Consider the following 12,402-nt stretch of genomic DNA (forward strand, 5'->3'; position numbering starts at 1 on the left):
TGGAACATGAGAAATCTTGGGCCATTTTAGGCTAGCCTTTTTTGCACATCTTTCCTCTAAACGGGTACATCCATCAACCACTAGCTCTTGTAATTTGTCGAGGCGTTGCATAGCTTTGACCTGACGTAGATGCATCAGATTCTCGCACCTCTGAATACCTAGGAATGTAAGAGATGTAAGGTTACCCAACCACTCTGGCAACGTCTCCACTTAGTTAAAAGATATTATAGACAAAGATGTGAGAGAAGTGAAGTGTTGAATTTGTTGAGGCAGAGACTTGAGCTTTGGCTATCCCTCCAACCTTATTTTTTGAACTCTTGGTGGAGCCTCAAAATCAGGGAAACAATCAAGCTCCTCTGAGAACTCACCGATTGTCAGATGTTCCAAACGAATCAGAAACTGCAGGCCAATCTGCAAACATTATAACTTCCCACAATCAAATATTGATAAACGAGTCAGGGATTGCAGCCTAGATACATCCTCTACAATAGATACCAAGTTGGGGCATGAGTGGATTGGCAAATTGGTAAGAGATGTGCAGGAGGCTAGCCCACTTGGTATACTTGTCAATCATCCGCAGCTATTAATATGCAACTCAAGGAGGGTTGTTAGGTTGTCTAAATTGGGAACAGCTTCTAGATTAGGGCAATAACATATTCTCAGCTCCTCAAGAAAGAGGAGGGTTTGCAGCCCATCAATCGGTAAATGCATCAAGTCTGGATAAGTATTATGTCACATCCTGGGATGTGCTCCGCCGTAGCACGATATTGTCCGCTTTGGGCCCCCCTCTCTAGCCTCACGGTTTTGTTTCTGGGAATTCACGAGCAACTTCCCAGTGGTTCACCCATCTTGGAATTGCTCTAGTCCCAACTCGCTTAACTTCGGAGTTCCCATAACTCCGACGCCAAGGTCCCAAAAGGCCTTGTACTAGATGGAGGTGGGCATGTACATATAAGGCACACCAACCCTACTCTATTGGTCGATGTAGGATTTTACAATCCACCCATCTTAGGGGCCCGACGTCCTCATCGGCACAATCGCACCATATGGCAGAGTGGCTCTGATACCAAATTGTCACATCCCCTCTCTGTTGGTCGATGCAGGATGTTACATATTAACGCACAGTGAACGAAGAGAAGTACAAGATTTTAGGCCCCTAAATATACTTGTGACTTTGTAATTTCGAATGTTCAAATCACAGAGGGATGTGCAACCAAGTAAAGACAACTCCTCCAGAGAACTACTGATGGATTCCGGTCCATAATCATAAATAAACAATTTGCGGAGGGAGGTGAGACTGTGAATTGAAATGGATGTTAGCTTAGGGCAATAAGCTATACTGAACTACTGAAGGATGGTAAGACATTCAAGACTACCTGCTAAGCTTATTAATGCACAACAAAATTCAACTTCCAACAGAATGAGGGATGGTGAGAGGACTTGTGGAATTGGAATTGATGTAAGATTGGGGCAATGACTTATACTCAACATCTGAAGAGAGGTGCAATATTTTAACCTACTCAGCAAGCTTGATAGTTTCTTACAATCCTTAATGTTGAGTTCCCAAAGACATGATACGCCTTCTGTAATTGGAATGAGTTCTAGATTAGGGCAACTTGATATAAACAACTCATCAAGAAGAGGAAGTTTGTGTGGCAGTCCATTAGGTAAGTGCATCAGGTTTTCAAAATGGCCAATAATCAATGACCGAAGATTCTGGTTCTTTTCCACCATCCCTACTAGCAGAGAAGTAAGCTCCTTAATCCCTTGCATACAGAAGGAAGCGAGAGTGGTTAGTTGGCTGCATATGTTTTCTATTGGCATGACATTGTCAAGAACATGTATGTTCAACTAAAAGAGATATGGAAAATGACTGGGAGCATTTTTCAATTGCATCAAAGAACTGAGACTCAAATCCTCAAGGTAGGGAAACACCGCTACTGTTGACATCGTAGTTGCTTCCTTCCATTCAATTAAAGCGTGGCAAGAAACAAATCCAAAGGTTTTCAATCCTGCGAACAAAGCTGCCTTGGTTTGGTTATAACCATAAAACTCATCTCCTAGACATTTAAGCTTATCCATAAAGTAAAAGTCAACATGTCTAAGATTTGGTAAATGGCCAAGTGTTGGGACAACTTCACAGCCGTAGAAGTAATTGATGATTGACTTCTTAATAAATCAGGAATCTTTCCCTAATATCCCTGTCACCAAGAAGATAGACAACCCCCAATTCTTTGACCTTGCGTATAATAGTTCCTTCTCAATACTCTACTCAACATCATACGTTGTCTAATCTGCAGGAGGCACTAGCTTCACCAAAAATCAGTTACATACCTTGAAGTTTGGTCGGCGGCTTTTGGTGGGTTAAGTAGCAAGTTCGGCAGCAAGGTGGGTTTGGTGATCTGATGGAGTATTCGGTAGCAGGGGGAACCAACAATTTTTCAACGGGTAGCCTAGCTAGATTTATTAGCTAAAATTCTAATGATCATTGTTTTTGTACTCACAATTTCTAATCGTTGTAGAAATAAAAGCACACATTAAATCATGTAAATTACGCTAGTTCATAGCTCAATTGATTATTTTTCAATAATAAAAAAAAAAATTTGGATAAAAGCAATATTGGGGGAGGGAAAATTGACCTTAGACAAGGGTAAATGGTTTTATCTATTTGAGCTACAAACCCCGTGCAATTTCCAATAAGCTTTAAGTTAAAACAAATACATATTAAATGCAACCAAAAACCATATATTATCAAAATAAAAACATGTTCAACAACAAATTGAAAGTGTACCTATTTTAATGTGTACTTTAATTGTTGCCATGCAACTAAATTCATAAAGAATTGATTTTTTTTGAAACTTAGTAGGTTAATACATACTAGGCTATATTTGAAAGAAGACATGTTAGCCAAAAGTTGGACCTATTTTTTGATAACGTGGACTTCCACGTGGACCAAAAAGTAATAGAAAAATATTTTATAGTTTAAATTATTTTAAAAAATCTCTCTCTCTCTCTCTCTCTCTCTCTCTCTCTCTCTCTCTCTCTCCTTTCTTTAAGTCTTACCCAGATTCCCAAATTTAGTCACATTCAAAACACCAAAGTTCATCACCGACACCGACCTTGCATTCTGGGCCCAAACATGCCTCAAAATCTACGTAATCAACCTCAGTCTGGAAACCTCACATGAAATTTCATACCAATTTGATGAAGTATTGATCTTTGATAATGTTGGGGATGTAAGAACCCAAAATAAAATATCTAAAAAGAAAGAAATATCTAGAAAGGTAAGGAAAATATCTTTTAGCAAAATGACCAAATTGCCCTCGCATATTTTAATGGGGAAAATTTGACTTTTTGATCGAGAAAGAATTTGGGAATTTCGCTTACGCCATTGCGTAGAGCGCGGCGAAAGGAGTTCGTAGACACGGAGTAGACCCGAATCGGAGCTGTAACGAAGAAGTTATGGTCTAAAAACCGCAAAGGGCAAAATGGTAATTTGGCCAAAAAGTCAGATTTATATACCCCTCTCTCTCTCTCCCCCGTCAGCTCTCTCTCTCCTCGCGATTTTGCCCAGCAGCCGACCTTCGCTCACTTTCGACGTCGCCACGGCCACCACACTTGGAACCGATCTCCGCCGTGGTTACCGTTGGAACCGTGACTCAACCGCCGTTCTTTTCCGACCAACACAAGCCTCGGGGGTGCCAGAATCTGGCCGAAAAACCATGGTTTCCGACGACGGTTCGTCCGAATGCAACTCGAACTTCCAGTTCAGATTTCTCCTCCGTTTCTCCACCAAATCGATCGAGTCAGGCACCAGGAGCCCGACAGGATTGCAAAAGAGACCTTCGAAGGGTCAAAGTAGCTCGGACCATCTGTGAGTGGACCTTCTTTCCTAAATCAGATTTCTTAAATGTTTTGATGTGTTTATATATAAACAAGTTCTATAAATGAGTTTATATTGATTTTATATAAATAAGTTTTCAGAATGAATTTATTTGAATAAGTTTCTTTATTTAGTCTTTGAGTAAGTTTTATTACGATTTCGAACATGATCAGTACAGTAACAGTTCTATAAGTCGGTGCTGCTTATTTACTAGTTATAGAAACAGAGTTTGAATTTCGAATCAGTTGAGACCGCAACACGACTTGAGTTTTACAGTTATTCTTCAGATAGTTCTTTTTAAAGGAATTTATTTTAAAACCACCTCGTACCCATTTTCTTTGGTGATTACCCAGAGTTGGACCGATGTCTACGGACATCCAGTCCGATTTCAGTTAGTCAGTGCACTTGACTTGCCTCACGAGTTCCGGGGACGCTCGGACCGTGAGTGCCAGGATTTGCGGCTCGGCAGACTTGGTGTCCCGAGACCTGCCAGGATTGCGGCTCGGCTGACTCTGTGTCCCCGAGACCTGCCAGGATTGCGGATCAGGCTGACTACGGTCCCCTGCATCCTGCCGAGCGACTCGAGCTGACTTGGTGTCACCGAGGAATCTGCCGGCGGGACAGGCTGATCATAGTCCCCTGATTTCGCCAGTTTGCGGCTCGGGTAGCCTGTGTGACGCCCGAGACCTGCCAGGGAATTGACGGATCTGATAGGGGTACAAATTGGTGGTATTTTCAAAGGATTTTGAGTTTCTTTTATTTAATTATGATTTTCAGTTATTTTATAACAGCTTTTCTGATTTTTCAGGCATAGATACCTTTATATTTGTTCAGTATGCAAGGTTTGAGTACAGAGTTTTTATACACGTTTGATTTCAGCACGTTTATGAAAGCTTTGATTTCAGTGGTTTTGTATGAAACTTTCGAACTTGAATATGACTGATATAGAATGCCTTGAGTTGAATATGCTTGGTGTAGAAAGTACGTATTCAGTTTTATTTAGCTAAATTTCTTTTTACAATGGGGGATATTATGTTTATGACAATTGTTTTGAAGAACATTATTTTGTCCACTCACATTTTCAAACTGTTTTTCGCCCCCAGGCCATAGAAGTACGAGGGATCCACCACCGGGCCAGTCATAGCTTCCGCACCACCAAGTAAGGTAGAGTTGTAGAAAATCCTTTAAACCTTGAGAACTTGAGAATATGCTCTGATATCCAGTTGAAAATTTGGAGATTAGAATTGAATTGATTACTGGAAACATTCTGGTTGTTGGGTGAAATATTTGAGATTGTTTGACAGGTGAAAAATTTTGGGATTTGGTCAAAATACAGAGGAGACTCTGCCGAATTTTCGGCAGAAGTCTACGGAAAATTTAAGAAGAAATTGAAGTAAGAAGGGTAAAAAGGTCATTTGTGCCCGACATTCGCCAGGTGTCGGACACGTACAGGACTTGGCTCGAATTCCAAAGTGAAAATTGGGTCGGGTCCTGTCAACGAAGGTCTTTGCGCTTTGGCAATGGGGTGTCCCAAATTGTCCAAGGTTTTGCTGAAAAAGAGAAAGAATATTGGTAATTTTGGAGTTGTTTCGCTGTTGAATTTATCACATAATTTGACGTATTTGGATTTGGGATTTTATAGCTTGGTCTCGAACAAAGCCCTAGAAGCAATTAGGTCTGCAAATTTAATTAGCGTTTTGAGTTTGCAAGGTTGTTCATTGATTACACACCATGGATAGGGGTTTTTGGCAAATGGGTCTTGCAGGGTGTGATAGAATCACAGACTTTGGGGTCTCGCTTTTGGAGCAAATGTGTTGCGGGGTTTGATCATATGAAAAAAAATTTAATTGTTGGGCTTGTTGTTCAGGGCAGGCGAGGCTAGGTTTGTGGGTCGTGGGGTGGCTGGGGTTTGTGGATTGTGGTGTGGCTAGGGTTGCCGAGGGGTTAGGTTTGTGAGTTGTAGCAAGGCTAGGTTCATGGATTGTTGGGTGGCTGGGGTTGCGACGGGGCTGGGTTCGTGAGTTGCGACGATGATGGTTGGAGGAGGGGGTGGAGTTATGGTAGGGATAGTTCTGGGTTCGTTGCAGGCCGGGATGGTTCTGGGTTCACAGAGAGAGAGAGAGAGAGAGAGAGAGAGAGAGAGAGAGAGAGAGAGAATTTAAAATAATTTTAAAATAATTTATTATTAATTTTTTGTCCTCGTGGAAGTTCACGTCATTAAAAAATGGGTCCCACTTTTGACACGTCAACATTTAACAAACTCACTAGCGATTTAGGTAACGGAGGGGGGCAATTTGTAGGATTTCTGGGAGTTTAGGTATGCACTTATAAATGTCTCTAAAATTGGGTATGAACTTGAAAATGACTCTGTAGTTTAGGGGATTTTATGTAATTTGTCCTAAAAAAGAAAGAAAGATGATTTATTGGTCCTTTCACAAACTGGGTTCATTCATTCTCTCTGAGGATCTTGGTGTGTGTTTCTTAATTTCTGATTTTCGTTTTCTGGGCTGTGACACTATTTCTTAAGAAAAAAAACCAAAAAATAGTGTTGGGGTGAGTTTTGGGTAGAGCAAAGATGGGTGTCGGCCTATCAGTTCTGATAGGGTTCAAAGCAGCAGTGCTCTTCTTCTTCTTCGCAATCCTGAGAAGGTTAGGTTTCACTCTGCTATCAATTCCATTTTTGTATGGCTCTTTGGTATCCATGTTGGTTTCCTTAGCTTCTCACCCATCCATAGACCTTCCCATGCTGTTGGGCAAGAACCCAGATGGGAGTTTCCCAATTTGGTCAATCATTATGTTCAGCCCATATTTGTATTTTGTCCGATTCTTCTCTGCATTGCGAAGATTGCTCAGTGGAGAGGCTCCTTATAGTGAAATCTGCGAGGGTTTGTATGTCGGCGGATGGCCTTCTTCCCCAGATAAACTGCCACCAGATGACCCTGCCATTGTTGATTGCACCTGTGAGTTGCCAAGAAGGCCGGAGTTTTCAGGGCATTCTTATTTGTGTGTCCCGACATGGGACACAAGGGCTCCTCAGCCGGCTGCCATTGAATCCGCTGTCAAATGGGCTTGTCGAAAGAGGGACCAGAAAAGGCCTGTTTTGGTCCACTGTGCATACGGTATGCCGCAAAATGAGTTCATTTTTTTAATATATCATGCTGATGATGAGAGCCACTTGTTGTTGCAATGCATATTTGATAATTCTAATTCATTCTGAGCTCTTCTTGCTTTAGATATATTATATAAGAAGTGTCTGGTATTTTGGTTTTAGATACCTATATAGTTCAGAAGGGGTATTTGTGTTGCAATGCGCATATAAGTTGGCCTTAGAATTAAGCCCTGAGGACACTGTCTTATCGTTTCAGTCACCTTCATTCAGCCAAGAATTTCTTGCCTTCTGATCAACCACTGCTCCTGCAAGATAAGAAACGGGGAATAGTTTATGTACAAAGCTTTTTGAATTCCTTCACAACCTTCTCTTTTTGTGAGACAAATTACTCAACACCTCTTTCTCAATGGACTCTTAAGCTTCATTGAGCCTAACATCCCGACACTTTGGACAGCAGTCATCCACCAATATACCAAGGTTCTCATGTTTCATTCAAGTGGCTAAAACCTAAAATAATTAGGAATCTTATCTGACTCCAAGAGAGACATAGGAGGACAATAATTTGACATTTTGAACAGGTTTCTGACAATGTCTGATATAAACCCCATTGCGTACCCACTGATATAAACCCCATTGCGTACCCATCTCCGTAACAACTCTTCCACCCTGTATCAATCATCTCCGTAACAACTCTTCCAGTTTCTCAGCCTTTGGACCTTGTGAATTTAGGTCCTGTGAATCCAAATTAATGATAGGCTCCCTATCAATCCATTGCCTAAATCATTGTGCTTGCGGACACACCCAATTGTTCTCACAGCTAAAATGAATTCCATTAAAAGTATCCAGCCAGCACCTAAAACAATGAATAGCTCACAGAAGCCTCAACAAGGAACTTCCACAACTCAGTTCTTTAAGTAGGCCAGGGCTATCATGTGCAACGCAAAAAGCCAGTTCTTAACACTGCGGAAGCAGTGCTTGCTATGATGACATGTTCATTAGTAGTCATGATCTTAGTAGATACTCTTCTTATTTCCCATAATATCCAAATACCTCTTGCAAAACCACTGACATCCTTTGCTTGATCTTTGGGAAACTCCAACTTGTTGATCATTGTACCAGTTTTATCCTTACTCATCCAAGGTTCAAAAATAGCAAACACCTCCATTTCATAGTACTTGATCACCTCTCTACCAGAGGCCAGGAGCCTTTATTGCCTGCACAGCACTCTGCACATTCCTGCAAACTATGTTCCTAAAGAAGAAAACAAAAACAAAGGAAAGCCAACAGGGTAAAGACAAGGAATCTTATGCTTCAATCATGGCATATTTCCGAGTGGGGCCTTCATAATCATAGTCCTCATCATTTAGGTCCATATCAGTGTTGATTATCATGAGAAAAGAATGGCCCTGCGTCTTAACCTTCCAATTTGGAAAATTGTTTCTGTTGGTATCTTCTTCCACTGCCAAAGGACACAGCCCCTCACCCAAAACTATGTTTGATGGTTCGCGCCCTTTCCTAGCAATCTCTTCCTCCATAGAATTGGAAGGACATTCGTAGAGAACTTACCAGGGCTTTGTTTAATCATCTGAACTTTATTAGGCATATTATCCTGAATCCCCAGACTTCCTCTCCTCGACAGCTTTATCTGATATCCCTTAATTTCCATGGAAGGTTACTGAGGTTGGAAACTTGCATCTAATACAAAACATTTGTAACAGCATTGACAAAGTTTGTTGGTTTACCACTTTACCAAAAAGCTTAAGCTTTTATATTCTCTAATGGCCCCTCACATATGGGTCTGTCTCCACTGTCTGAGATCACCATGTGGACTCAAACTTATATAGGAACGATGCAATTGCAGGGATTCAAACTCAGGATCTCCTGCTCTTATACCACGATAAAGTTTCTAATTAGCATCCTTATTACTGTCGTTGAGCTAGAAGCCCTCTTCTAGCTCCTTGCCCCCTCTGGTACCTCATTCTACCTATCCAAACTCAAGCCACTAAGTTTCCAACCTAAGCAACCTCCCTCTGTTACCTCTTTGTAATTATCTTTCCTTCTTTAATAAAATTATGTTTCTTTGCCCAAAGAAAGAAGAAAAAACTAAAAAAACTCTATCCTCCATTGTTTACCACTTCCTCACTTCCCTCCCCAAACCCGATGGCATTCTAATAGCATAAGTTCCACCTCTGTGCCAGCTATGTGAAATTTAAATTCCCTTGAAATGTTCATGCAACATAAAACGAAAATATTTATACAACGGAAGTGTTATAATCCACCCCTGTTCAAAAAGAGGTTGAAATGATTCACACTACTTTGGGTTCTCGATACATCTTTGAAACGCTCGGCACTATGAACTTATGTATTATCTTTTTTTTTTAAATGTAAAAAAGAAAACTTAACGGGCATATCATATCGTATACTTTTTTAATTCTAATTTCCCTTGAAACTGTTGCGACTGTCTCTCTTTGAAGAGAGATACGACCTTGCCCAGTGATTTCTTTTCGAAAAAAATGTTGCCACAGCTTTTGGTTCTGCAGTACATGATGCAGGGCAGCTGCTATAAGCTGCTGGTCAGCGACCCAAACTACCCAAAATACAGGGAATATAAGGATAAAGCAATGAAATAGAAGAAGGAACGAAGATAATTGAGTTCTAGGGAAAAATCCCATTAGAAACTCTATAGACTTAAGTCTGAAATTATATTCATCAACAAAACCTGAATACAAGAGTCTCTTAATAGCCTATTTATACTAGAATACATAAAACCTAATTAACATAGGAAATTAAAAACCTAAACAGGAAATTGAGCCAAATCCTAGTTAGAATAGGAGAACAAAAGAAGAAACCAGAACCCTAGCCCAATTGACTAATGGCCCAAGTACTTTTAGAGAGCCTTGTAGATGCTCCTGCATCAGTACATCTCACACACACACTTGTTAAATGTAATTTTTGTACTTTTAAGCATGTAATTGTGAGTATAATGAATTGAATATACCCTGAAATGGGCAGAGGACTATTCAAATTTTTAGCTTGTAAACACACTAACAAACACACAAACAGCTTTTTATTTTTTCAGCTTCTTGGTGAGGACTTGTTTCCTTAAGATATGGGTTATATAACCTGGTTATTCTAGTATAGTAATACTGGAAATGATGCAATTAGACTGAGATTTGAGAATGATTTGGCCAGAAAAACTCAAACAAGATGGAGCTTCCCAGATTTCTAGTATTTGGATCAGCCATTGCCAAACATGCTAAAGATGCTAAGGTTGGAGATTTGGGGTGATTTTTAGGGCTTGCCCCTACATATTTTCCTTTAGACTGTAATCCCTAACTGTCTGGTTATAGAGTTTTTTGCAGTCAGGACGCTTCCATGTTTCCCAAGGAATCAATAAGAAAAAGAAATTCTGCAAACTGGATTGGTTTTTCTGGATTCCAATCAATCTAAATCCATTTCCCCCAGATGAACTGAAACCATTTTGAATTTTTCTTGTCCATCCATAACTAACAGTATCAAAACTGTCTTTTTATGTTCTTATAATATTTTATGCAAATACTTTAAAGTAAATTGTTATATCTAAGTCCTTTGATTTAAATACACAAACCCTAGTAAAATTTATGCAAACACCCATTCTCCAAGTGGTGGAGTTTGAAGATTCTTTTCTCGGAGAATCATTTATATTTCTCATAACAAATTCTTATGTATTTGCTTTCTCTTAAATGATGTTTGATGGCTGATGGTAGTGAGTTGTAATTATCCGTTCTCTTTTATGTTTTCTGTTTTAGGTCATGGAAGAAGTGTGGCTGTCATGTGTGCACTATTAGTTGCTCTTGGGGTGGCAGAGGATTGGAAAAACGCTGAGAAATTAATTCGAGAAAAGCGTCCTTACATAAGGATGAATGCTCTACACCGCAGGGCTCTGGAAGAGTGGTCAAAACATCGGTTGTCTTCTTCTCAGAAGAATGGATAAACGAATGTAACTTCAGCCATTGAATCTATTTTAGTGCAAGAAAAAAAAAAAATCAGATTGATAAGACATAAGATGATTTCTTATTTTCAACGTATTAAATTGTGCAATGATTGTTATTGTTTATCCCAGATTTCTGTTAGTCTTCTAATCCTCATCCTTTCCCTCTTTGTTCATTCCTGATTTCCTGGTCTGTTTGCATTGCTGCTGTAGTAAAAATTGATAATATGATGCACGCCCATTTTGCTGCTGTCGTAAAAATTGATCATATGATGCACACCCATCTTCATGGTCCCCTTACTCCGTTCTGTTGATGACCTCTCTCCTCTCGAACACAGAGATTGCCATTGAGCTTCGCTGCATAGTGTTAAATTTCCAAATTATTGGTGATTTGTTTTTTTTAAAGATTGGGGAGTTTATTTTTTATTTTTAATAACGCTATATGTTGGCAACAGTAAAGGACTTGTAGCTCAATTCGTTAAGAACATTTACCTATGCACCTAAAGTCCAGGTTCGATTCTTCCTTCCCCTAATATGATTTGTATATATGTATACATATGTTGACGTTATACCACCTATTTTATCATGCTCTTTTTCAAGTTGTTGGTTGATTTTTCGCAAAAATATCATTGATTCGATACTTTCCATCTATCCATTATAAGCATGTAAAATGGGTTGGGTCGGTCTGCCCTATCTAAAATAGACAAAGCCCAAACCCTATTAAGGACCAAAAAGTTTCGGGCCAATATGTTCCCCCCCTATCACATGGGGTGGTTTTCTAGTGAGAACGCTTATGTGAGAACTTTATATGAGAATCAATTTCAGCCATCCAAATTATCTGAACGGCTAAAGAGAAAGAGCAAGCGTACGGAAAAACGGGTAGTCTGCAGTTCCCCTTAGCCCAAGTGTCAAGTCACGCCTGTTTCGAAAAAATGCGCCTTTCTATGATAATGGTTGTGCAAATATCACATCACTACTTATGGAGGTAAACTTCGTTGCATTTGAACATGACCAAGTGAATAATTTAATTGGAAAATATGAAATTAAATATCAACGCACCATTAACAGTAAAGAAAATGAAAACAGTGTTTATGATACTAATAATGCAATTATGACATCACCAATTATGAAGGTAATCTGAATTTAACATGACCAAGTAAACAATTTCATCTTGTCAAATATGATACTAAATATGAACTCATATCACCAGTAAAGAAAAAGACAAATGTGTTTATGGTACTGATAATGCAAATATCACATCACAAGTTGTGAATGTAACTTACATTTGAACATGACCAAGTCAACAGTTTCATTTTGGCAAATATGATACTAAATACGAACGATAAAGAAAATGAAAATATTGTTTACGATACAAATACTGAAAATATGACATCACTAGTTCTGAAGGTAACTAAAGTTGCAGCTCCCCACTCCAAGTCA

At 39.5% G+C, this 12,402-nt stretch overlaps 2 protein-coding genes across 2 annotated transcripts in view; one reads left to right on the forward strand and one right to left on the reverse strand.

The window, feature by feature from the left end:
- The first annotated feature begins 6,310 nt into the window (after positions 1-6,310).
- On the forward strand, positions 6,311-11,416 carry LOC117620353 (uncharacterized protein YnbD-like). The gene is made up of 2 exons (XM_034350525.1): positions 6,311-7,002; positions 10,781-11,416. Exons 1-2 carry the CDS (start codon positions 6,459-6,461, stop codon positions 10,963-10,965), a joined length of 729 nt encoding a protein of 242 aa, XP_034206416.1. The 5' UTR covers positions 6,311-6,458; the 3' UTR covers positions 10,966-11,416.
- Positions 11,417-12,193: 777 nt separating this feature from the next.
- The window catches only part of LOC117618036 (secreted RxLR effector protein 161-like), a 13,074-nt gene continuing 12,865 nt past the window's right edge, over positions 12,194-12,402 (reverse strand). The window contains exon 3 of the mRNA XM_034347664.1: positions 12,194-12,201. Coding sequence (XP_034203555.1) covers positions 12,194-12,201 — 8 coding nt within the window. The remainder of the gene's footprint in view (positions 12,202-12,402) is intronic.

This window comes from Prunus dulcis, chromosome 2, assembly GCF_902201215.1.
Source record: "Prunus dulcis chromosome 2, ALMONDv2, whole genome shotgun sequence".
In the NCBI taxonomy this organism is placed as follows: Eukaryota; Viridiplantae; Streptophyta; class Magnoliopsida; order Rosales; family Rosaceae; genus Prunus; species Prunus dulcis.